The 27,949-nt window shown below is 40.8% G+C and overlaps 1 protein-coding gene across 1 annotated transcript in view; it reads right to left on the bottom strand.

Annotated features, from left to right (window-relative positions):
- The window catches only part of LOC126418594 (carboxypeptidase D-like), a 261,509-nt gene extending 233,981 nt beyond the window's left edge, over positions 1-27,528 (bottom strand). Inside the window, exons 1-3 of the mRNA XM_050085427.1 lie at positions 27,033-27,528; positions 9,849-10,087; positions 1,417-1,586 (exon numbers count right to left, since the gene is read on the bottom strand). Coding sequence (XP_049941384.1) covers positions 1,417-1,586; positions 9,849-10,087; positions 27,033-27,488 — 865 coding nt within the window. The 5' untranslated portion in view covers positions 27,489-27,528. The remainder of the gene's footprint in view (positions 1-1,416; positions 1,587-9,848; positions 10,088-27,032) is intronic.
- Between the last annotated feature and the right edge of the window lie 421 nt (positions 27,529-27,949).

Raw genomic sequence — 27,949 nt, 5'->3', positions numbered from 1 at the left:
TCTAGCATTATAACACCAATATTCTCAAAAGCATTCAAAAAAGTTGTCACAACACAAATCTAAGATTTCACAGATAAATCTAATAATCATTATTACAATTATTATAATAATTTCAATAATTAGTGTACAGAAAGGGAAGAGTGCAACATGTGCCATAACAAATTTGTTGAGAATGTTTTCCTATCTCTGGACAAATCCCAAGAAGTTACAGAAATTTTCCGTGACCTTATGAAGGCTTTTGACTGTGTAAAGCAGTTTTTACTGTCAAATAAATTACAAAGATACAAAATAAATGGCAGCACTCTGAAGTGGCTCAAATCATATTTAATAGACAAAAAGTGAAGAGTAGTTGTAATGTGAAGTACAGAAAATTGTTTTTCAGAATGAAAAATTATTTCACAGGGTATCCCACAAGGTTCCATTTTAGGCCCAATCCTATCTCTATTTAAAAAAAAAAAAAGAAAAAGAAAAAATTATCTCTAAATGTAACATCCAGAGCTTCTTTTCCGGTGATGCAACTGTACTCATTTAAAGTGTGGCCACAGAACAAATTCTCCAAAGAGGCATTGACATCCTAAATATTTTAAAACCTGCGACCCAACTAGCACAACTTACAAAATCAAAATCATATAACTTCCAAATAACCCATAAAATTCAGGAATTTAGGAAGGAGATTCTGTCAAATTCCGGGGGATATTTCAAGAAAAAAAAATCATTCTGGTCTTTTCATAAAAGCTACTTAATAAACAAGCTGCACAGTACTCCATTCGCAATGACAGTATTGCTCTACACAAGTGGCACGGACACTAGAAAAGGTTTTTACCAAAGCTATTCTGAATCTATTGTAAGCTTGGAAGTATTGTAAGCAGGATATTATTACTTCAAGAAAACTTTTATTGGAAATAAGTGCAATATTATGCCTAAGGATTAATGCTGACCTTTATCCATGGAACTAAATGTTTTAACTATGCTACCTACTTACATTTATAAGCTCTTATTCTTTATATGTACTACTCCAAAATTATTTATAGGAAACAATTTTCAACATATGTATGACAAAAGAAACCAAGATAATTTCATGTTACCATCTTAAAGATTAATGCTCTCATATACGACTCCTCGCTACTGGCTATGAAAAGTCATAATAAATTAAAAGTGAAAAACTTTCACTTTCACTATGGAACTACATTTACTGAAGATAAAATTATACACCATCCTGGTGCAAAACTACTGTTATTCATTCAAGGAATTTCTAAATTAAAATAAACTTGTAACGATGTTTTTAAATTAAGATAATTTTTTTTACTGACACACTGTATGTTTGTCAGTTACATTATTTATCTGATGAAGTCTCCTGTATATTAAAGCAATGATTTGTGTGTGTATGTAATGAGATTATAAAATTTTGAGTCTGACCTTTCACTTCATACCACATAGCACCATTCGTTATACCATTTTTAAATTTCTCTAGTGGGCATGCACTTCCCTCAGTCATTTTAGGATTAGCAGCAGCATAGGTGCGAGCCAATGATTGAAACAAAGCATCATCAGGAGATTTGCTCTCTTCACAGCAATCGCGGGACGTTCTGTTCAAAATCAAGGACACATTATATTATTCCGCTGAACCTGTTGTACAACAAGTGTTTCAGTGACAAATAAGAAACCTAAAAAGTGAAACACTTCTGAAACATTAGTAAAGTTAAAACTCTCATTGTGGAATTACCTATAAATTACATTTATTTATATGAAAGTTTCCAGCATGAGATTTAAAACATGAGTAATGCAACGTGATTTTATAAATCCTATGCCTGACACCATTGTCTAAGAGACCAATGATGTAACAACTCTGCAGCTCAAATTTATTCACAATGATCAAAAAATTAAAATAAAAAATTGGTTGACACGCATGTTGTTCTACAATATTCAGACAGCTGGCAGCTGAATATCAAAAAATCTTGAATCCAGAGTTGGATTGAATTATTTTGCACTTAGAAGACTAAAAATTGAGTTTACTAGCACAAGTATTAAATTATTGTTGAGTGTGTAAGCTTTTGATTTGCAACACCTTCATTTTCAATGTATTAAAGCATCTCTAACAGCAATTACACAAAATACTTCTTGATTAAAGGTCAAAAGCTTTTAAAACTAATTTTCAGACACAACTGGCCAGTTAATTTGCTCTAGCTGATTATCCTTTGGTGTTTAGCTGTTGTTTATTTGGAAAAGTCCAAGGTGCCCTCATTAAAAAGTGCAAGTGCTCATTCTACCAATAGCCAGAATTTTTTCTGAAATGTTTTGAAACTTTTGGTAAGGACGCATCAGGCATCAGTGGCTTTGTGGAATACATTGGTTGAGTGTTCAGTCCTGGACACCTTGACACTGTACTAATGTTCATATACACTCAACTGCCTGCACATAGTCCACTTCCACCATTTTCTTCATAGTCAGAGTAAGCACCAGTACGCAATTGTGGGATAATAACAATGATAAAAATCTCAGTGCTACTGGTTTATTTGACATTACTAGTTTTGAAACCAGTCATGGTACATATCAGGCAAGAAGCTCTACTGAACTCTCCTAAAAGAAGAAATGGCTGAAGAGAAATGGTTGAAGGAGTTAGTTGACAAACTATCTGAGACACTGTTGAGGTGTTCTTGAGTGGTACTAATGCTGAAATGCAACATGATGCATAGGTGATAGTCTCCTTATTTGTGTTACATTTGTTCTTTACTCCACCTCTTCCTTTTATGGGAAATGGCACACTGGTATCACTGAGAAAATTTCTTGTAGAGTTTGCATTTTAAAGAACATTTGACTCTGCCATAAAATTGGCCTTCACCTTTCATGTCAGAAATGTCAATGGTTGATTCCTTTATCCAACCACACTAGCCAGCATAAGTACCAAGCAGACAGAAAGCTACACATATAAATATAGTATCGGACGAGTGAGACTAGCGTAGCTTATATTGATTTGTAACAGAATTTTCACAATAGAGGGCACATGAAGTCCCATAAAAATTGGCAATAATTAAAAAAATGATGCCACATCTGCCTTTCTTTCATGTCTTAAGGACCCTATGAGATATGAAATGGTACATCACAGGACAGTTTATTTGTGACTCTCTTGTAACCAACAGATATTTACTGAAGAAACAGATATTTACTGAAGAATGTCATTTTCTTCTGAGAACAAAAAATGGCTAGTAAACAGCAGAAGACCTCACCTTTTGTAGGAGGATATCATACTTCTACTCAACAACATGAAGTTTTGTTCACTACACTTACAGTCAAATAAGTGAATCTGCAATGTATGAAACTGGTGTGGAATGCAATAGCTGGATTATTTAATGTTCCAAATAAGCAACCAAAACTGTAGCTGAGATGGGAAAACCACTGAGATGTGGTGATAAAATGTCAAAAGCAATCAAACTGTTTCCAACACGGAAGAAATAAATTCCACAATTGCTGCTATATCTGCATCACAAAAGAGCAAGAATCTCCAAGACATTCAATTCTGAAGCAAAAGTAAATGCATTTATAAAAATATTCATGTATTAGGAAATCAAGTGAAGTGTAAGAATATGTGAATCATTAGACACCATACACTATTTTAACACATCAAGGAAATGGTCTATCACAATAGGAAAAAACAACAACATAAATATATGCTCCCTATAAATGAAATGTGTGTTTATATTCTCCTGCGTTCCAGCAGAGTAAACTGCAATTATACACATGTTCGAAAGTATTTCTTGAGGAATGGAATGTAGCTTATGTCACTGAATCAGTGAGATTTGATCATTTTTATGTTTACGTCATGATCATTCAGCTCTCTCGATAAGTTATTTATGCTTTGAATGCAAAACTATATCAACTATTTCAGTAATTAAGTAGAAAAATAATTAAGAACAAACATTAATCTTACCACTGACTTCCTCACCACAGGTGTTGCTAGTGTCACACAAAATGTCAGACACAGCATTGAGAGTCGCGATTATATCTTAAGACTGTGGGTACTAGAGTGGCCTCTATTACTGTGGTTCATAAATCCAAAGGGTCATTACAAACGATTAGCAATTTCAAAACAATTATCAACATACAAATCTATAATCAGTACATACAAGTTTCCTTGTCTCGAAAAGCTGTTTTTTAGCTTTCCTGGCAGTCACTATATCACAAAGATTGATCTCCCGAAAGTGTTACTTTTTTGCTATGCCTTGATAATAATTAACAGTAGTTTATAGTGGTCACAACCCTGTTTAATCTGCATCACAGGCAGCTTTCCATATTAGCATTGCACAACCTATCCATCAGAAGGTTCTTGAACAGCTTCTATACAGCATACTCCATTGTACAAATTACCTTGATGACAATGTAGTTACTGGTGCCAATCAAACCAATCAGCTGTGAAGCCTGTGTCAAGGATAATGGAGGTACATGGGTGGACAAAAAGTATGGAGACACCAAAAACACAATACACTACCATGGCCTAAAACAGCATAGGAGACCCATTTTCTGCCTGTGAAACACACGTAATTAGAAGTGCTTTCCCATCCACTATCTTAGTTGCATGCGATGCAATTCGTGCAATGTGTGATTCCTTCAATGATTATTATTATATCAGAATATTGTCAACTGATGTTTCACAGAACCCAGAGAAATTACAGCTGTATGTAAAGACTTTTAGTGACACTAAATTTAGTGTCCAGTCTCTATAGAATAAGGCAGGAACTGAAATTGAGGTTAGCAAAGCAAAAGCTGAAATTCTTAACTCTGCTTTCAAACAAAGGAAAACCAAGGGGAATTACCCCAATTTAATCCTTATACCACTGAAAAGATGAATGAAATAAGTATTAGTGTCAGTTTAATGATCAAAGCAGACGAAATGAATTAAAATTTCCACTACCGCCAGGACTCAAACTCGGGTCTTCTTGTTTGTTAGGTAGAAACGCTAACCATAACACCACTGCAGTACAATGGTCTACACTGCTTCACAAACTACCCAAGTTAAGTGGTGTAATGGTTAACATTTTTGCCTAGCAAACAAGAAGACTCGGGTTCGAGTCCCAGCCGCAGCACAAACTTTAATTCATTTCTTCTGCTTCAATCATTATCGTGCATAATGAAGAGGCTTAAATGCCTCAGGGAAACATTTAATTATTAGTGTCAGTGGTGTTGAGAAACAGCTGAAATTTTTAAAACTGAACAAAGCTCCAGGGCCCGCTGGAATTCCTATTAGATTCCACACTGAATTTGCAGCTGTGTTAGCCCCTCTTATAACTACAATCTGTCGTAGATCCCTTGAACAAAAAACTATGCCCAATTCTTGGAAAAAAAAGAAAACACAGCTCACATCTGTGTCCAAAAATGTAGCAGAAGTAATCCGCAAAACTACCATCCCATACGCCTGACATCGATTTGTAGTAGAATCATAGAACATATTCTGAGCTCAAAAATAATGAGGTGTCTTGCACAGAATGACTTCCTCAATGCCAGCCAGAATGTTTTTCGAAAACATCGATCATGTGAAACTCAACCCACACTTTTCTCATGATATACTGAATGCTCTGGATCCAGGGAATCAGGTAGATGCAGTATTTCTTGAATTCCTAAAAGCAATTGACTCAGTACTACACCTATACTTATTATCAAAAGAAGTAATTCTGGATTTACCCCAGAGAAGTGTGTTGGGACCCTTGCTGTTCATATTGTAAATTAATGACCTTGCAGGCAATATTAATAGTGACATCAGGCTTTTTGCAGATGATGCAGTTATCTGTAATGAAGTACTGTCTGAAAGAAGCAGCATATTCATTTAGTCAGATCCTGATAAGATTTTAAAGTAGTGCAAAGATTGGTAACTTTCTTTAAATATTCAGAAATGTAAAATTGTGCACTTCAAAAAACAAACAAAAATCTAGTATGCTACGAGTATAATATCAATAAGTTACTGCTGGAATTGGTTAACTCATACAAATACCTGGGTGTAATGCTTTGTAGGGATATGAAATGGAATGATGACAAAGGCTCAGTCATGGGTAAAGCAAGGGGTGGGCTTCAGTTTATCAGTAGAATACTGGGGAAGTGCAAATAGTCTACACAGGAGATTGCTTCAAATCACTCATGCAACCGGTTCTAGAGTACTGCTCAAGTGTGTTAGACTCGTACCAAATAGGACTAACAGGGGATATTGAATGTATACAGGGAAGGGCAGCACAAATCATCACAGATTTGTTTGATACAAGGGAGAGTGTCACAGAGATACTGAAAGATCTGACTAGAAGACACTTGAAGATAGCCGCAAATTATCCCAACAGTGTCTATCAACAAAGTTTCAAGAACTGGCTTTAAATGATGACTCTAGAAATATACTACAAGCCCCTACTTATCACTCACATGGGGTCATAAGGATAAGATCAGAATAACTACTAGACACACAAGGCAATCAGTCAATCATTCTTCCCGTGTTCCATATGGTAATAAAACAGAGCGAAACCCTAATAACTGGTAAATGGGAAGAACTCTACACAGTGGTTTACAGAGTATAGATGTAGATTAGTAAAAGCTGCAACACGCACTCCTCGTCTTCAAGAAGGATATCAGGTCACTATCCCTGTAATACGCTATTCTAAGGTTTTAGTACTCACTAGTAAAAGCTGCCGTGCCACGTCCAGGCCAAACAATTTGTGAGAAGATACTTCTACTGGTTGGTAATGAACAATGACATAACAGAATGGACAGTCAGTGCCATATCTGCACTTCATCCCAACAGTGTCACAATAGCAGTTCTGCATCCATGTGTATACTACACAAGCCATTGTAAAGTGTTTGACTGTGAGTATTTTATGCTTATACATATAATTTTGTAACGCATTCCACCTAGACAATGGGATGGTAGTTTTGCGGATTTCTTCCAAGGACACCATGGAAGTAGCTTAGCATCTCTATTACTTTTTGTCTGTGCTGAACTTTCAGTTTCGATCAGTTATTTACATGGTCTATAGGTCATTATTGTTACCTCTCACTATATATTTTTTTAAATTGTTGTACACTTTTTAAGTGAATAATATGAGAACACGCTGACCATTTCCATCTTAAGCTACACACACACACACACACACACACACACACACACACACACACTACATTACCACATATTCAGCTATTCTTGTATGGAATAAGAGTTTTCAAGCAGCGTAATTTCAGTTGGTATTTGAAGTTAACTTTACTCTCTATTAATCACTAGGTAGGTGGTCCAAGATTTTTTTGTTTGTTTGGGTGTCAACTCCTTTCCACCACAATGAGACCGAGTACATTATCTTTTATTTATCCGGCCTTCTTACACCAAGTGCAAATGACATTTCAGTCACCCTGCAGTCCCTTCTTGTACCAATTGTACGGCATTAATGTATCAGATTCCAAAATTAAAAATCCCAGCTAGTCACATGAAAGGTGTGTCCCAAAAGTAATGAAATATATTTTAAAAAAGATTTATTAACACTGTCTGTGCAAAGTAATCTCCTTGAGCATCTATATGTTTATTCCACCGATTCCCCCATGCCTGGCACCTCCCCCCCCCCCCCCCTTCACCCCAACTCAAAGTCACAGAAGGGAATATCCTTTCAAATTGTTGTCACAACCACTTGGATAGCCTCAGTGCTGTCAAAATGGCATCCTTTGAGTATGTTCTTGACACTGGCAAACAAAAAGAAGTCAGCTGGAGCAAGGTAAGGACTGTAAGGTGGCTGCAGTAGCACTGCAGTGTTATGTTTCACCAGTAACTTAGGGACACAGAGATACGTGTGACTGTGTGTAGTGTCATGATGCGGCACCTAATGCGTTTTTGCATGTGGATGATCCTTTTCCACATCCATTCTGGAACACCCGTGTAGTAGGCAGCATTAACGGTCTGCTCTTGAGGAACGAACTCTCTGTGAACCACACCCTTGGCATCAAAAAAGACTACTGACGTTGCCTTCAATTTGGATTTGCTCATCCTCATCTCCTCCTGCTTCGGTAACCCCATATTGTGCCATTTGGCACTCTGGTGCTTCATCTCTTGAGTCATATAAAAATGGCCATATTTCATCATCGGTAATAACATTGTTCAAAAAATCCAGTTCAATTTCCACATGCTTCTTAGTTTGCTCAAATCAACACTCAATTGGCTTTTTGCTCATCCATCAACAGTTTGGGGACCAGCTTAGTGCACACCTTCTGCATGTTCAAATTCTTTGGTAACACTGAGATGCACAAAGGTTTATGGAGTGTTGAGAGTGACAGCTAACAACTGTACACTCATTTGATAGTTGGAATACAACAACCCACGCACTCAAGTCACATTTTCATCAGTTTGGCTTGTTGATGGTCGACCCCTCTTGGCCACCCTTAAACTGCATCACCCACCTCATAACTTGCACATACAAAAATGCAGACTCCCTGTAGGCTTGTGCAAGCAGTTCATCAGTTTATCCAGCTTTTTTTATTGAGTTTTGTGCAGAACCCGATCGCCCAACATAGTTCAAAAATATCCGCCCTACATTGTTTCAATACAGGGCTGCATTAAATCAGTGATCCTCATGGCACCATTGCTTGGAGGTAAATATAAAGATGACACTCCCCCCCTAAAAAAAAAAAAAAAAAAAAGGCCTCAATGTGCTGCAGCCTGCTGGAGTGTGACAAAATATATATCATGACTTTTGGGACACATCTTGTATTTGTGGAGTCACTTTCTGTGACCACATTGAGGTTATCACTTGAGAATGTAGTACGGTGACAAATGTCTTTCAGAAAGCAAAGAAGATGGAATCTGTTCACCTGTACCTACCGTTTGCACCGTATAATGTTTGACAACAGTGAAGTGTGTGTCACAAAAGTGCTGAAATGATGATTCTCTGAGAAAAGTTTCTTATCCTCCAAGAATGTCACGCTGTCCAAGCTTCAGATTTCATATGGAAACCATCGGATTTTGAACGATTTTCTCACTGAAAGTCTATGTCTCAATGACGTGACTCAAATTTTTTATTACACATCAGACTCAGTAGTCTAACATTTAGTTTTACACTGTATTTAGTTCTCCTGAAGAAGTCCAGGCCACTTTGAGACCAGGGTCATGTCTCATAATTAAAGACACCTGATGTTTTCCAAGCATATTTCTTATTTGTATAATTTTCAGCTGTCATGACAGATCAAGTTATAATTACTCAACACAAACTGGTTCATCTTCAGGTGGTCCATGATAACTGCTACCCTGGTCTAGAAGAGGAAAAGAGTTCTTGCACAATAAGGTGATAGTGCAAACACTGGAAAACAGAGTTCGGAGCAAAGAGCCACTACTCCCACCATTGCCACCATCCACCGTGGCAGCCACACAGACAGCAATAGGAACAGAGTGAGAGTGGGGGTAACGACCAACATATAACAGATGCCGACAGGAGTGGAGCAGCAGTTATCTGGGACCACCTGACGATGGCATTGACTCTGCTTGCCGAAATACCATGGAGTAGTTATGACATGACCCAACCAAACACCTGAGAATTCTACAAATGATATTTAATGTTCAGCATACTTACAAATAAAATTCAATATCAAAAGTTTGAAACTAAAAATGAAAATTCATTTTGTTAGATGATAAAATGATATAGAAACAGAATCGTTTTTCCCTTAGACAATCTTCAGCATCAAACACGTGTAGTGGTGGGTATCCATTAAAGTAGAGTAAATATGCAGCAACAATGCATCACACATCCTAATGCCGTATTGGAAATATGATCCTTTAAATATTCAACCAAATAATTAATAATTACTGAATAATATAAAAACAATATAATGCACATTTCATTCTTTACCCTGAGTCATCAAATGGGTAACTTGCGACAACAGCACCACCATGTAGGTTTCCAGACAGTACAAAAGGATTTGACACAATCCATGTCATTACAGCTAAAGTTTCATTTTGCCTGCCAGTTGTGATATAATCGTGATCATTCTGATTTTGATCAAACTGATCTGGAAAGTCGCGATTCAGGTCCACTCCATTTGCATTCGTTCGACCACTGGAATCATTCTTCGTTTCACAACTTCCTTCCTGCAAAAACCGTAAAATTAGTAAGTGGAGGGAATTTAGCGATTATTCCACACAATACAATTTCTCTGTGCAAGTGTCATGAAGGTGAAAACCTGACAGCAGTGGTTCAAACTAAATGATATTATAGTCAATTAACATATCTGATTGTAATGTGAAACAATGAGACTAAAAAAAGAAATATCACAAATTCAAATATCTATACACAGTTAACTTATTTTCTGTTGAAAATACAAATTACAGAAATTAGTAACAGTAATTCTTCTTCACAATAGGTTTTTCAGAGGAACACATCTCCATCGCCAGGTGGATTTATTTCAGGTAATAATAGAAACAACTGAGTGTGTGCTATCTGTGGCACTGTCTGGTAACAAAAGAGAAAAAGCTATTTTAGTCTCAAAGTTATTTGGTACATTTTAGTAGATACATGAACAGCAATACGAATGTAAATAAATTCCAGGGGTCAATAGCTGCATTTGGTAGATTTTAGTAGATACATGAACAGCAACACAAATGTAAATAACTTCCAGGGGTCAATAGCATTTCAACTTGTACTCACGTTACATGCACTTTCTATAAATTGAAGATGTGATACTAGTCTCTATCAAGTGCATGAAATAATAATACCGCTAACGGCAATATATATATTTTGTACTAAGACAGGGGTAGGATCGCATTGTAATATCTGTATAGTGGTGTAGTCGTGGTCCTTTGATTGCTTGGTTCGTAAGTAATTGTTCATATATCACAGCTCAATCTGGCACTGGTGACGCAACTGTGCAGTCGCATATTGCTGTTTTACTTGTCGCAACTCTATACATCCAGATATTAGCAGTATGATGGATAGTGTGTGTATGTGCTGTGTGCGAGCGCAGGAGGAACTGGCCGCAGTTCGCGAGCAGCTGAGCATGCTGTTGGCCACGGTCAGCCACCTTCAGGCTGCTGCCTCGAGGTGCAGTGACAGCGGAGGGTCTGGCATGTCGCTTGAAACACCCCAGGTCGCTTGCTGTGCCTGCTGACTCAGCCGCCAAGGCACCTTCTAGTGTACCCGACGCGTTGGGGCCGCCCTCACCTCAGGGTGAGTGGCAGACTGCAGCACGTTCGCGTCGCTTGAGGCGGAGGGTCAATGTGGAGGCTGGCCGGCTGGCCTCGCCCGTTCATCCTGTCAGTGGGCAGGAGGCCACTCCTTCAGCAGGGCCGAAGCACGCACACGGGGGCAAAGGGTTGCAGGTTATTGGGAGCTCCAATGTTAGGCGGGTGATGGAGCCCCTTAGGAGAAATAGCGCACAGGGCTGGAAAGAATTCCAACATGTGCTCGGTTTGTCTGCCAGGGGGCCTCATCCAAGATGTGGAGGCGGCCTTGCCTGCGGCTATCGAGCGTACAGGGTGCAGTCGTCTGCAAGTAGTTGCTCACGTCAGCACCAATGATGCCTGTCGCTTGGGTTCTGACGCGATCCGCAGTTCGTATAGGCGGCTGGCGGACTTGGAGAAGACTGCTGGCCTCACATGCGGGGTACAAGCAGAGCTCTCTATTTGCAGCATCGTTCCAGAGTGGATCGGGGTCCTTTGGTTTGGAGCCAAGTGGAGGGTCTCGACCAGAGGCTTCATCGACTCTGTGACAGTCTCGGCTGCAGATTTCTAGACTTGCGCTATTAGGTGGGGAATTGTACGACGCCCCTAGATAGGTCAGGGGTGCACTACACAAAGGAAGCAGCTACTCGGGTAGCAAAGTACTTGTGACATGCACATGGGGGTTTTTTAGGCTAGGCAGCAGTGCGAGGTGTTACGATGAACACTCACCAGTCGACGTGCAGGCAGGGAAATCAGGACACGCTCAGTGTAAAGACACTTCAGCTATCAAGATATTAGCAGTAAATTTTCAGTGTTCGGAATAAAGTTCCTGAATTTACTGCCCTCCAGGAAGCGTGTGACACGCAAATTAGTCTCGGGACTGAGACCTGGCTGAACCCTGAGATAGGAAGTTCTGAAATATTTAGTGAGGGTTGGAACGTGTATCAGAAAGACAGATTAGACACCGTAGGAGGTGGTGTCTTCATTGCAGTTGACAAAAATATTGTGTCTACTGTGGTCGAAGTAGAGTGAGATTGTGAAGTTATCTGTACATGTTTAACAGAGCTAGGAGAAATAAAGTTAATTGTTGGGTGTTATTACCGGCCATCAGGTTCCACCATGACTGTTCTAGAATCATTCAAAGGGAGTCTACACTCTGTATCGCAGAAGTACCCGAATCATGCTATATTAGTCGGAGGCGACTTCAACCTACCTAGTATAGACTGGGATGTCTATGAATTCATTACAGGTGGTACAGACAAGCCATCGTGTGTATTACTTTTGAACACATTATCCGAAAACTGTCTTGAGCAGCTAAATCGACAGCCAACGCGTAATGGAAATATTTTAGGTCTGGTAGCCATGAACAGACAAGACCTCATCGACGGTGTCATTGTTGAGACAGGGATTAGTGATCATGATGTTGTCATTACAACTATGGTTATGAAAGTTAAAAAATCGGTCAAGAAGGCTAGGAGAGTATTCTTATTAGAACGAGCAGATAAGCAGTTGTTAGCATCCCACTTAGTAAATGAATCGACTTCATTTACTTCCGGTACGATGGACGTGGAAGAATTATGGGCAAATTTTAAACACATTGTAAATCACGCATTGGACAAGTATGTGCCGAAAAAGTGGGTTACGGACGGAAAAGACCCACAGTGGTTTAACAGTGCAATTCGGAGAATGCTCAGGGAGCAAAGACAGTTGCACTCATGGTACAAGAAAGATCAGGAGAATGAGGACAAGCAAAAGTTAGTAGAGATTCGTGTTGCTGTAAAAAGAGCAATGCGCGAAGCATACAACCACTACCACCATCACACCTTAGCAAAAGATCTTGATGAAAACCCACGGAAATTCTGGTCTTACGTAAAATCGGTAAGCGAGTCGAAGGCTTCCATCCAGTAACTCACTGATCAGTCTGGCCTGGCAACGGAAGACAGCAAAACGAAAGCTGAAATTTTAAATTTAGCATTTGAGAAATGTTTCACGCAGGAGGATCGTACAAACATACCGCCATTTGAGTCTCGTACAGATTCCCGTATGGAGGACATAGTGATAGACATCCCTGGGGTTGTGAAGCAGCTGAATGGGTTGAAAATAAATAAATCGCCAGGTCCTGATGGGATTCCAATTCAGTTTCACAGAGAGTACTCTACTGCATTGGCTCCTTACTTAGCTTGCATTTATCGTAAATCTCTTGCCCAACGTAAAGTCCCGAGCAACTGGAAAAAAGCGCAGGTGACGCCTGTATATAAGAAGAGTAGAAGGACGGATCCTCAAAATTACAGACCAATATCCTTAACATCGGTTTGTTGCAGGATTCTCGAACATATTCTCAGTTCGAATATAATGAATTTCCTTGAGACAGAGAAATTGCTGTCCATCCATCAGCAAGGCTTTAGAAAGCATTGCTCCTGCGAAACACAACTCATCCTTTTTTCACATGATATCTAGCGAACAATGGATGAAGGGTATCAGACGGATGCCATATTCCTTGACTTCCGGAAAGTGTTGGATTCGGTGCCCCACTGCAGACTCCTAAGGTACGAGCATATGGGATTGGTTCCCAAATATGTGAGTGGCTCGAAGACTTCTTAAGTAATAGAACCCAGTACATTGTATGTGATGGTGAGTGTTCACAGGAGGTGAGGGTATCATCTGGAGTGCCCCATGGAAGTGTGGTAGGTCCCCTGTTGTTTTCTGTCAACACAAATGATCTTTTGGATGGGGTGGATAGCAATGTGCAGCTGTTTGCTGATGATGCTGTGGTGTACGGGAAGGTGTCGTCGTTGAGTGACTGTAGGAGGATACAAGATGACTTGGACAGGATTTGTGATTGGTGTGAAGAATGGCAGCTAACTCTAAATATAGATAAATGAAAATTAATACAGAGGAATAGGAAAAAGAATCCCGTAATGTTTGAATACTCCATTAGTAGTGTAGCGTTTGACACAGTCACGTCCATTAAATATTTGGGCGTAACATTGCAGAGTGATATGAAGTGGGACAAGCATGTAATGGCAGTTGTGGGGAAGGTGGATAGTTGTATTCGGTTCATTGGTAGAATTTTGGGAAGATGTGGTTCATTTGTAAAGGAGACCACTTATAAAACACTAATACGACCTATTCTTGAGTACTGCTCGAGTGTTTGGTATCCCTATCCGGTTGGATTGAGGGAGGACGTAGAAGCAATTCAGAAGCAGGCTTTGTTACTGGTAGGTTCGATCATCATGCGAGTGTTACGGAAATGCTTCAGGAACTCGGATGGGAGTCTCTGGAGGAAAGGAGGCGTTCTTTTCATGAATCGCTACTGAGGAAATTTAGAGAACCAGCATTTGAGGCTGACTGCAGTACAATTTTACTGCTGCCAACTTATATTTTGCGGAAAGACCACAAAGATAAGATAAGAGAGATTAGGGCTCGTACAGATGCATACAGGCAGACATTTTCCCTCATTCTGTTTGAGAGTGGAACAGAGAGAGAAGATGCTAGTTGTGGTATGAGGTACCCTCTGCCACGCACCGTATGGTGGATTGCGGAGTATGTTTGTAGATGTAGATGAAGAAATTGCAACAACACATTGCAGAAGTGAAAAGGTGTGTACAGGCTGAAGAAATAAGTTTAGTGCCTCACTGTGATTTTGCTGAGAACTGGTCTGTAATTCTCCCGCAAGAGGTACAACAATATCATTGGAGTAATTACCAGGTTTCAATTTTTACAGGAGTGACATATTTTCAAAATAAGACCACAAGTGTTGCAGTTATGAGTGATGACACAGGACATGAATCGGCACATGCTTTGCTAGCAACGCATAAAAATCTTCAACTGCAAACAGGGGTTATTGAAATACAGATACTGGAGCAAGTAGAGTTGGTCTCTTTCTCCTGGACGCGCTTCTCTTTTAATGGAAGACTTCACTGATTTTCACAGTCGCTTGACCTGCATGTGTCCACTGGGGCCATCAGAAGACACGAACTCTACAGTATCTTGTAGGACTGAAGGCCGTCTGTAATCACTTTGCTACCGGACAGTATAAAGTGCTTTATCAAACCGACTAAAGTTACCTTGTCTCTGGAGAACACTCTTACCACAAAGCACTTTCGGGACTCTCGTTCTATACCGCTGAATACCCAAATATGTTTGATTTTGTTCTTTAAAGATCATCCTCTCTGGTCTTTCCTTCTTGCTATGTGCGATTCGTCCACTTCAACAATTTTATTTGGCCCACCGATCAGTACACTGTTGTTTGTCACTATTACATAACACACATCTCTGCAAAACCCGAAATTATCGCACATGGTATTGGTAGGTAAGTCAGTTTCTGATGCTCTTGCTTGCAGGGTGTAGTCCCTAAATCCAGCAAGATACAAGAATTACGCTGCTCTGGATCGATAATTTGGAATAGTCAAACCATATATTCTTCATCCCCCCCCCCCCCCCATGAACCATGGACCTTGTCGTTGGTGGGGAGGCTTGTGTGCCTCAACGATACAGATAGCCGTACCGTAGGTGCAACCACAGCGGAGGGGTATCTGTTGAGAGGCCAGACAAACGTGTGGTTCCTGAAGAGGGGCAGCAGCTTTTTCAGTAGTTGCAGGGGCAACAGTCGGGATGATTGACTGATCTGGCCTTGTAGCACTAACCAAAATGGCCTTGCTGTTCTGGTACTGCAAACGGCTGAAAGCAATGTCAAATCCCTTAATCGGGCAGGTAGGTTAGAAAATCTGAATACAGGGTTATAAATACAAAATCAAATAGGGGTAATGCAGGAGTTGGTTTAATAATGAATAAAAAAAAATAGGAGTATGGGTAAGCTACTACAAACAGCATAGTGAACGCATTATTGTGGCCAAGATAGACACAAAGCCCATGCCTACTACAGTAGTACAAGTTTATATGCCAACTAGCTCTGCAGATGATGAAGAAATTGATGAAATGTATGATGAGGTAAAAGAAATTATTCAGGTAGTGAAGGGAGACGAAAATTTAATAGTTATGAATGACTGGAATTCAACAGTAGGAAAAGGGAAAGAAGGAAACATAGTAGGTGAATATGGATTGGGGGAGAGAAATGAAAGAGGAAGCCGCCTGGTAGAATTTTGCACAGAGTACAACTTAATCATAGCTAACACTTGGTTCAAGAATCATGAAAGAAAGTTGTATGCATAGAAGAACCCTGGATATACTAAAAGGTATCAGATAGATTATACACTCCTGGAAATTGAAATAAGAACACCGTGAATTCATTGTCCCAGGAAGGGGAAACTTTATTGACACATTCCGGGGGTCAGATACATAACATGATCACACTGACAGAACCACAGGCACATAGACACAGGCAACAGAGCATGCACAATGTCGGCACTAGTACAGTGTATATCCACCTTTCGCAGCAGTGCAGGCTGCTATTCTCCCATGGAGACGATCGTAGAGATGCTGGATGTAGTCCTGTGGAACGGCTTGCCATGCCATTTCCACCTGGCGCCTCAGTTGGACCAGCGTTCGTGCTGGACGTGCAGACCGCGTGAGACGACGCTTCATCCAGTCCCAAACATGCTCAATGGGGGACAGATCCGGAGATCTTGCTGGCCAGGGTAGTTGACTTACACCTTCTAGAGCACGTTGGGTGGCACAGGATACATGCGGACGTGCATTGTCCTGTTGGAACAGCAAGTTCCCTTGCCGGTCTAGGAATGGTAGAACGATGGGTTCGATGACGGTTTGGATGTACCGTGCACTATTCAGTGTCCCCTCGACGATCACCAGTGGTGTACGGCCAGTGTAGGAGATCGCTCCCCACACCATGATGCCGGGTGTTGGCCCTGTGTACCTCGGTCGTATGCAGTCCTGATTGTGGCGCTCACCTGCACGGCGCCAAACACGCATACGAACATCATTGGCACCAAGGCAGAAGCGACTCTCATCGCTGAAGACGACACGTCTCCATTCGTCCCTCCATTCACGCCTGTCGCGACACCACTGGAGGCGGGCTGCACGATGTTGGGGCGTGAGCGGAAGACGGCCTAACGGTGTGCGGGACCGTAGCCCAGCTTCATGGAGACGGTTGCGAATGGTCCTCGCTGATACCCCAGGAGCAACAGTGTCCCTAATTTGCTGGGAAGTGGCGGTGCGGTCCCCTACGGCACTGCGTAGGATCCTACGGTCTTGGCGTGCATCCGTGCGTCGCTGCGGTCCGGTCCCAGATCGACGGGCACGTGCACCTTCCGCCGACCACTGGCGACAACATCGATGTACTGTGGAGACCTCACGCCCCACGTGTTGAGCAATTCGGCGGTACGTCCACCCGGCCTCCCGCATGCCCACTATACGCCCTCGCTCAAAGTCCGTCAACTGCACATACGGTTCACGTCCACGCTGTCGCGGCATGCTACCAGTGTTAAAGACTGCGATGGAGCTCCGTATGCCACGGCAAACTGGCTGACACTGACGGCGGCGGTGCACAAATGCTGCGCAGCTAGCGCCATTCGACGGCCAACACCGCGGTTCCTGGTGTGTCCGCTGTGGCGTGCGTGTGATCATTGCTTGTACAGCCCTCTCGCAGTGTCCGGAGCAAGTATGGTGGGTCTGACACACCGGTGTCAATGTGTTCTTTTTCCATTTCCAGGAGTGTATAATGGTAAGAACGAGATTTAGGAACCAGGTTTTAAATTGTAAGACATTTCCAGGGGCAGATGTGGACTCTGACCACAATCTATTGGTTATGAACTGTAGATTAAAACTGAAGAAACTATAAAAAGGTGGGAATTTAAGGAGATGGGACCTGGATAAACTGACTAAACCAGAGGTTGTACAGAGTTTCAGGGAGAGCATAAGGGAACAATTGACAGGAATGGGGGAAAGAAATACAGTAGAAGAAGAATGGGTAGCTTTGAGGGATGAAATAGTGAAGGCAGCGAAGGATCAAATAGGTAAAAAGACGAGGGCTGGTAGAAACCCTTGGGTAACAGAAGAAATATTGAATTTAATTGATGAAAGGAGAAAATATAAAAATGCAGTAAATGAAGCACGCAAAAAGGAATACAAACGTCTCAAAAATTATATCGACAGGAAGTGCAAAATGGCTAAGCAGGCATAACTAGAGGACAAATGTAAGGATGCAGAGGCTTATCTCACTAGGGATAAGATAGATACTCCCTACAGGAAAATTAAAGAGACCTTTGGAGAAAGGAGAACCACTTGCATGAATATCAAGAGCTTTGATGGAAACCCAGTTCTAAGCAAAGAAGGGAAAGCAGAAAGGTGGAAGGAGTATATAGCGGGTCTATACAAGGGCTATGTACTTGAGGACAATATTATGGAAATGGAAGAGGATGTAGATGAAGATGAAATGGGAGATACGATACTGCGTGAAGAGTTTGACAGAGCACTGAAAGACCTAAGTCGAAACAAGGCCCCGGGAGTAGACAACATTCCATTAGAACTACTAGCAGCCTTGGGAGAGCCAGTCCTAACAAAACTCTACCATCTGGTGAGCAAGATGTATGAGACAGGTGAAATTCCCTCAGACTTCAAGAAGAATATAATAATTCCAATCCCAAAGAAAGCAGGTGTTGACAGATGTGAAAATTACTGAACTACCAGTTTAATAAGTCACAGCTGCAAAATACTAACGCGAATTCTTTACAGACGAATGGAAAAACTAATAGAAGCCAACCTCGGGGAAGATCAATTTGGATTTCGTAGAAATGCTGGAACACATGAGGCAATACTGACCATACGACTTATCTTAGAAGAAAGATTAAGGAAAAACAAACCTACGTTTCTAGCATTTGTAGACTTAGAGAAAGCTTTTGACAATGTTGATTGGAATACTCTCTTTCAAATTCTGAAGGTGGCATGGGTAAAATACAGGGAGCGAAAGGCTATTTACAATTTGTACAGAGAGCAGATGGCAGTTATAAGAATCGAGGGGTATAAAAGGGAAGCAGTGGTTGGGAAGGGAGTGAGACAGGTTTGTAGCCTATCCCTAATGTTATTCAATCTGTATATCGAGCAAGCAATAAAGGAAACAAAAGAAAAGTTCGGAGTAGGTATTAAAATCCATGGAGAAGAAATAAAAACTTTGAGGTTCGCTGATGACATTGTAATTCTGTCAGAGACAGCAAAGGACTTGGAAGAGCAGTTGAACGGAATGGACAGTGTCTTGAAAAGAGGGTATAAGATGAACATCAACAAAAGCAAAACGAGGATAATGGAATGTAGTCGAATTAAGTCAGGTGATGCTGAAGGAATTAGATTAGGAAATGAGACACTTAAAGTAGTAAATGAGTTTTGCTATTTGCGGAGCAAAATAACTGATGATGGTCGAAGTAGAGAGGATACAAAATGTAGACTGGCAATGGGAAGGAAAGCGTTTCTGAAGAAGAAAAATTTGTTAACATTGAGTATAGATTTAAATGTCAGGAAGTCGTTTCTGAAAGTATTTGTATGGAGTGTAGCCATGTATGGAAGTGAAACGTGGAAGATAAATAGTTTAGACAAGAAGAGAATAGAAGCTTTCAAAATGTGGTGCTACAGAAGAATGCTGAAGATTAGATGGGTATATCACATAACTAATGAGGAGGTATTGAATAGAATTGGGGAGAAGAGGAGCTTGTGGCACAACTTGACTAGAAGAAGGGATCGGTTGGTAGGACATGTTCTGAGACATCACCAATTTGGTAGTGGAGGGCAGCGTGGAGGGTAAAAATCTTAGAGGGAGACCAAGAGATGAATACACTAAGCAGATTCAGAAGGATGTAGGCTGCAGTAGGTACTGGGAGATGAAGAAGCTTGCACAGGATAGAATAGCATGGAGAGCTGCACCAAACCAGTCTCAGGACTGAAGACCACAACAACAACAACATATTCTTCATGGCAGTCATTCGTTTACCACAGTTCCCGGAATGAAATTGTAAAGGTATTTACTATCAGAACTCTTCTTACAAACTTTTATAGACTTTGGCCTACCACAGTCTACACAGTTCCTCCTTTCATTGTCTGCTATTAGTCCATATTTCCGACAAAAATTCCAACAATTTTCTACATTGCATAAGCATGGAATTAGATTCTCCCATGTGATGCAATCAGCCGAATAAACGTCTACAATACCAGACATTCCACTCACTGCCAACATAAATCACTTGGGTTTCCCTAGCAACTCACAAATAATTTATCATAATGCCCACCACCACAGTCGCATGATCGAATTAGAATCTCACGTTCGATATCTATCGTTTGGGGGCCGCGGCTTCGATAGGCAAACATTCTTGGAAATTAACGAAATTTTTTTGGAGAAAACAAAAAAAAATACTTGTTCCTTACTTAGTCTTTCATTTTAATCTATGCTAAATTCAACAACTTATGAGACTATGAAGGTAAGATTTTTTCCTAGCCTGCCTGAATATGGACTATATATCAGTTTGATTTTCTTTCTTGCAGTCAGTTTCAAATAAGAAAGCAAAGAATGTAAACCATTACACAAATTGCTTCTCACATTTATATTCATTCTCTGATGAAAAAAATTGCAACAATAAAAAGTAATTAATGTAGAGTGATGAAATTTTGGGATTACATTTGTCTATTTAAAATATTTGAGTGGTTAGCACTGCAAGATCACAGGTTACTGTAAGTGCAAGATAAGCCATTGAAAATGTGAAATGCTGGCACATTAATAACTGCTGTAACCACCAGCATGATGAAGGCAAGCATGCAAATGTGCAGGCCGGATGTCAGTTTGTGGGATGGAGTTCCATCTCTGTTGCCCTTGTGCAGTCAATATGCGGACTGTTAATACTGTTTGTGGATGACATTGGGTTGTCATTCAATGATGTTCCATATGTGCTTGATTAGAGACAGATCTGGTGATTGAACAGGCCAAGGCAACATGTCGGCATTCTCTAGAACATGTTGGGTTACAACAGCAGTATATGGATGAGCACTATCCAGTTGGTAAACACCTCTTGGAATGCTGTTCTTGAATGGCAGGACAATAGGTCAAATCATTAGACTGATATACAATTTTGCAGTTAAGATGTGTGGATTAACCACAAGAGTGCTCCTGCTGTCATACAAAATCGCACCCCAGATCATAAATCCAGGTGTAGGTCCAGTGTGTCTAGCATGCAGGCAGGTTAACTGCAGGGCCTCAACTGGCCTCCTCCTAACCAACACACAGCCATCACTGGCACCAACACAGACCCAGCTTTCATCAGAAAACACCAGAGACCTCAGCCCTCCCTCCCTCCCCCAATGAAGTCGCAAATGGTTCAGGGTCAGTGGAATGCACGCTACAGGGTGTCTGGCTCGGAGCTGCCCTAGAAAAAACCGATTTGTAGCAGTTTGTTGTGTCACACTTGTGCCAACTACTGATCAAGTGCGGATGCAGTATGATGCGACAGAGCCACACACCGAACACAATGTTTTTCCATATTGGTAGCGTCACATGGCCGCCCAGAGCCCAGTCTTCTTGCGAACGTACATTCTTCTGACCACCACTGTCAGCTATCACATACAATTGCTACATTCCTGCCAAGTCTTTCTGCAATATCACAGTAGGAACATTGAGTTTCTCATAGCTGTATAGTAATACCTTGTTCAAACTCAATGAAGCGTTGATAATGGTGTTTTTTGTCACTTTAAAAGCATTCTTGACTAAAATCAACTCACCATGTCGTATCTCAAAGGCAACTAATGCACACAACCATTATGGCATGTATTTAAAGTAAACCTGATCTGTAGCTTCATATTGGCACTACTAGTGCCACTCTTATGCATCTGGTGCAAAATATGAATAGGCGTCATCTTTCAGACATAGAAACCCACCTACCAACTTTTGTTTATGTTACAGAACTCCTCCTCAGTGCCGCAATTTTTTTCCATCAGTGTATATAATTTGAAACAAAAATTGTACACAAAAAAGGTGCTGTTTTGCTTTCTTCCTCGCTATTGGTTTTACAGAAAACAGGAAATGTGTATTTATGGCTTATAGGTACATGATAAGAATACTATTATGGAAAATGAATCATTTGAAAATTTGCAATCATATCCAAATGCAGATTAAACAAGTTTTAAACATGCTACACAGATAGCCAATTTATATGATGTTTATTGGAAGTGTTTTCACCAGGATCATATAGCTGATATTTCCAGAGAAAGATAGTCCCACACCATCTTATGCTGTCAAGAATGGTCCATGGTATTGCCCTTTCATTCCTTTTTGATTTAGCGGCCTCAATCTCGATTATTAATCAGCCTATACATCTAAGACTGGGATCTCATTAAAATCGATAGCAACTAAGCTGTGGACTTAACCTTGTTATGAAAATCTTATACCCAGCCAAGTAGTTCTGGAATTAGTGTACAAGCAAGTAACTAGAACCCTTCCTTTCTTTGTAATAGCAGAACCTAAGTGGAAATAGATTCTGATTTTTTTCGCCCATATTATGTTAAAACAGTAGTCAGTATTATATTTTTCACAGCATACCAGATATTTATTGCCTTGTGGGATGATTATAAAGAAGAATTGGATCTCTTATAGGAGTTACAGGTGCTGAACCAATTTCTTACACCTTTGTGGGGACTTGAGGATTACGATAATTGCTTTGTCAATTGTGGACTTATAATCCATTCTGGATCTTAATTACCTGTTTTCAAAATTGGCAGGGGTAAATATTTCTCTAAGATAAATTTTTCAAAAGCTTGTTTTCAAATTCCTTTTGACAAGATGTCCAAAGCTATTCTGGTATTAAATACTCTTCATGGTCTCTATCAGTACAGCAGGTTATCTTTTAATATTCCTAATACACCATAAATCTTTCAGAAATTTTTAGAACAAACTATTGTCAATATTCCACAATGCACTATTTATCTGGATGACAAAGTGGTCACAGGATGGAGGATCACATGTTGATCTCCAGCAAGTGTTTCCCATACATTTGTAATGCAGGTTAAGGTGTAGCTTGCCAAATGCTCTTTCTTTCAGCCTTCCAATAGGTATACTGGATATATCCTTAGTCGAGAAGGCCTTAAACCATGTCAGCCATTTGCAACATTCCTACAGCAAAAAATCTGCACATTATTATGGGCAATGTTACATATGATGCCTGATTTATCCTCCAATTTGTACTGATAGCCCATCTGTTGAATCAGTTGTGGAGAGAAGATGTCCATTTCCAATTATCCACAGACTGTCACCAATCATTTCTTAAGCTGAAGCAACATCTTCAAACTGCTCCTTCCATTACCTTGTACAGCCTCAATTACTACCCTTGTTGGCCATGGACATGACACCATATGGTATTAGGGTTGGGGTCTAGTGCAGCAGGGGATACAACCCGTCGGCTTTGGACAAGGACGTCACAAGCCGCCAGAGAGCAGTTTACCATTTTCGCTTTTGCTGTTATGTTTCAGTTTAGTTTTTTTACAGATTGCTTAATAAAGTGGATCTGTTTATTCTATCTCGTGAGATTTTTTTTTTGAAAAGTCAAAAAACACTTATCAGCCACTGAAGGGAGCTACAACACTAAGAAGAATCGCTTCTCGATTGGCCACTTGTGACGTCATTGTCCAAAGCCGACGGGTTGTATCCCCTGCTGCACTAGTCCCTAGGGTTGTTCTATTGCATAAGTAAGCAAAATGGGTTGGAATGAAAAACGGCTCTGAGCACTATGGGACTTAACTTCTAAGGTCATCAGTCCCTTAGAACTTAGAACTACTTAAACCTAACTAACCTAAGGACATCACACACATCCATGCCCAAGGCAGGATTCGAACCTGCGACCGTAGCGGTCGCGCGGTTCCAGACTGTAGTGTCTAGAACCAATCGGTCACTCTGGCCGGAATGACATCTTGCACTGACTTCTACGACATTCACCATGGTTCAAGAAAATTATTCCAATGCAGAAAAAGAGAGACTGACAATTAACTCTGTGATCCAGAAGTGCCGCATTTTCATATATGGCAACCAATTTTATTTGGTCAAAGATAAAAAGCCACTGCCATCTACATTTGGCCCTAAGTCAAAGGTTGCTTCAACAGATACCTCAGAAGTTACAATGTTGGGCTACTTTCTCATCAAAATATCACTAATCCATTCATTATCATACATCGGCCTAGCAAGCAAATTTGATATGCAAGAAACTGCTTTCCCTTTGATTCACAACAGGAAAATTTTGCCATCACTTACAGGGACATCACAGCATCCACACTTAGGTACCTACTCTTAAGTCAGGTTTCCCGGTTCATACAAAGCGATGGCTGCAGGCCCTGCTTTTGGCAGCTTCTGCAGAACTTTGTTATTCTTTTTCATGACACCATATCTTTTTATTTTCAAAGATCCCATATTACTGATAAAGATAACTGTCAGTGTTGAGTGGTTGACTCCAGAGTTCCTGTGCTCTCATGTATAGTGACCCTTGCATCAGTCCCAATGGGGCATTTCCAGCAAGAAGAATCTGAGCCAGAAACACACACTTTGGCCACAGGTCAATGAGGTTATTGTGCATGTGGCGAACATAATCATGCATATGGATTTCATGGAAGCACTGCTGGGGGGCCATGTGGTCGATTTTAACAAATACATATTCTATTTTCCCATACAGCATCAAAATGCAACAGACCATGATTGAGAACATCACTAAGGCACTGGTAGCTGTTTTCTTCTATTGAAGGAGCTCCACGAGATCTTGTCACAAATACAGGACTGCAGTTTTCATAAATTGGCTTTCTTGAAAAATGGACAGAAAAGCTACTGACATCCATGGCTATCGATTCTACATCGCTTTCCTATTCATTCTCTTACCAGGCAACATCGAACTACGATCAAAGCCCAGCAAATCTCTTGCACAGACGTCGTCATCATACTTTGTTTGATCTGTTACAGTCCCCATCAGTAGAAGAGGAGTAAGAGCCAAACCTATTAACGGGGGTGTGTCTAACTCAATGCGCACCTCTGGACATACGCCAGGCTGGATCAGAGACTTCTTCACTGCCCAACAAGGTCCTGGTAGCCAGACCTTGAGGCATCCTTTGCTGACACTGGAACCAGCTTCATTTGTGCCAACCAGGGCAAACACACCTCCAGATCTCCCAAATCAGAGGCAGTAGCATGCCTCTCCCACCACGAAGGACCAACAACAGCAGACGAGAAGTCTGTTTCCAGGATAACTTCCTAGATGGTGGGCATCTGGAATTTCCAGTTCTCCAGCTGTTGTCCATCACCTCTATGGATCTGGACCTGGATAATATGTACAATGCCTCCTGCCCGATCTGGGTCTGACATTAGCATTCTCCAGAATCACCTAGCAGCAAGTATGAATCACAATCACCTGTCCGGTGCTAACCACCAACAGCATCCAAAGATGTGCTCCAGCCTCCACAACAGTCTGCATGCAACCTCATCCTTCCCTGCACAGACCAGAACAGTTATGACCCTATGGGCTAACTCCCCCACCCCTATGTGCGGAGTGGGAGTGATCCAGTGATAGATCAGTCAATATAATTAAGCGTAAGTCAAGCAAGGTCGCTAGGTACGGCACAGGAAGATACATCCGCCAGCATCAGGTCTTATGGGAAAACACCCATGGCAGATTTAATGGCAGCTGTAGGCCACCATGGCCTCACTTGTCACAACCAGCCACCACCTGCAGCAAGCTTTGTGTTGTACCTGTTGACGAAGACCCTGGACTGTCATTTGTGCTCAGCAGTTAACCACCATTGACATCTGGCTAGCAAACAGACTTGCTTGTCTGCCTAAAGGGGTATTGTCTTCACTCAACATTCACCTGAGAGTCGTGTTTACAGTGAATGAAGTGAGGGCATATGGGTGCTCCCCAGTCAAACTTACAAACTGTGTTCTCCTGCACTAAAATGTGAGTTATTCAACAAACTTCCAAAGTACTGCATTGGCTGTGATGTACCCACCTCCAGAAGTTTTTTATTTTGTTTATTTCCAGAAGAGACAGAAACAATTACTTTGTGTGATTTAATTGTAAATAATTTGCACCTAATAAAATCTTTGTTGTTGGAGGAGACTTACAACAGTTTTAAAATAGGTTTGAAGGTATTACAACCCATTCACTCCCATTAGTAGATTAGGTTCTATTTTCTAATGTTTTTGTGTTGTTTATGTAATCAGCTGGTAAGTAGTTGGGGTTGCATCTCTGCCCTGTCAATGATGTCACTGTCTATAGGCACAGTAGACCTATTGTGTTGTTAACTTGCAACTAGGCACGGTATTGTGTTGCTAACTTGCAACAACCTAGAAACTCTGTCACCTCATTATCATGTATACATAAAACATGTCCGATAAAGTCAGCAGATTTAATCCTACAATGGTCGGGCTGGGTCTTTGAGTTCTACTAGTTTTTGCTTCATTGAATTTATATTCTTACAGTTGCTGATATGACTTGAGTGCAACCTGAAAAATCAGAGAGAAAGAGTTGGCATCGTGAATGAGGTTTTGTTTTGTTTAGTCTTTATTTAACAGTCTTCCAGGCGCACGGATCTGTCAGACCCAACACGACCATTTATGTTACTAATTTCTGCCAGTGTGAGACCATTTCATTTTAGTGTATTATTGAGTTACTAGTTACTTCTAAAAAATATTTAATTGGATAGATAAAAAATGTACTCTCCATGCGGCGACACAACACACACATAATAGACGGTTGGGATAGGCAAGATTACCGAGCTAGTGGCTCTCTTCTTCGGGCAGAGAGGCTGAAGGGGAAGGAGGAGGGGTGAAGGAAAAGGACTGGAGAGGTCTAGCAAAAGGGGTAGATTTCGGGAAAGTCATCCAGAACCGCAAGTCAGGGAAGACTTACCGTAGAGGATGAGGACAGTCTGTCAACAGCAAATAGTGTAATGTGCTTACCGCAGAATTCTCGAAACCATCTGGATTCATGGACGGCATTATATGTATATCAGTGGTGTCCAGTAGTCTTGTCACTCGTTCATCTCGTCCGTAATTTTTTAAAAGGTAGTCAACTAAAAAAATCATTAGCTGTCTGCCAACAGTCTCATCACCGTGCATGTTTGCAACATACTTAAACATCGGTTTCAACAACGTCCTACTTTTGACATCTGAACTCAACTGAACAACCCAAAGTTCTCGCCCCTGTAAACTTTTCCCTATGCTGTAAAACTTACTGAGTTCAGGGTACTGTAAAACAGTTTCATTTAATTTTTTGGTTACGTCCAAATAATTATCATACTTTGGATAAGGACGGAAATCATTATTCTGTACAACGTTCGCAGCTGAAGACCCATACCCACGCTGGTAACAAACAAATATCACAAAATACACAACACACAATTTCGATGAAGCCATCACCACAGCCAAAACAAATCACCCTTCCAATGACATTCACACTACCATGTCACACAGTAGTCACACACGCATCACTGACGCAACCAAAGATCTGATACAGAAACTCTTCCAAGGGGATTACTCTAAACCCTTGCTGGTGTAAAGCTTTCATCGTAAGGTGATGTTGACTGGTGCAGTTTGTAGCGGAGGAAACAACGCCAGAAAAAATTTTCTTGACTCTGTATGCTCCCAATCTTACTCAGGAAACTGTTTCATACAATGGCAGTGCTCATGTTAGATGAGCAACCAAAATGAACAAAGAACAACTGGCGTTCGGCTGATATCGACCGATTAAATACAGCGCGAAGGTAAATATATCGCTACATTACAGGCAATCTGCTGCCATAATCTCTATTTAGCCAACTTAATCAATTCACAACCAAACGATCACCTTTCAATCTAACACAGACTTCAGGCTACGT

This window comes from Schistocerca serialis, chromosome 9 (assembly GCF_023864345.2).
Source record: "Schistocerca serialis cubense isolate TAMUIC-IGC-003099 chromosome 9, iqSchSeri2.2, whole genome shotgun sequence".
In the NCBI taxonomy this organism is placed as follows: Eukaryota; Metazoa; Arthropoda; class Insecta; order Orthoptera; family Acrididae; genus Schistocerca; species Schistocerca serialis.
This window is presented reverse-complemented; position numbering and strand designations above follow the sequence as displayed.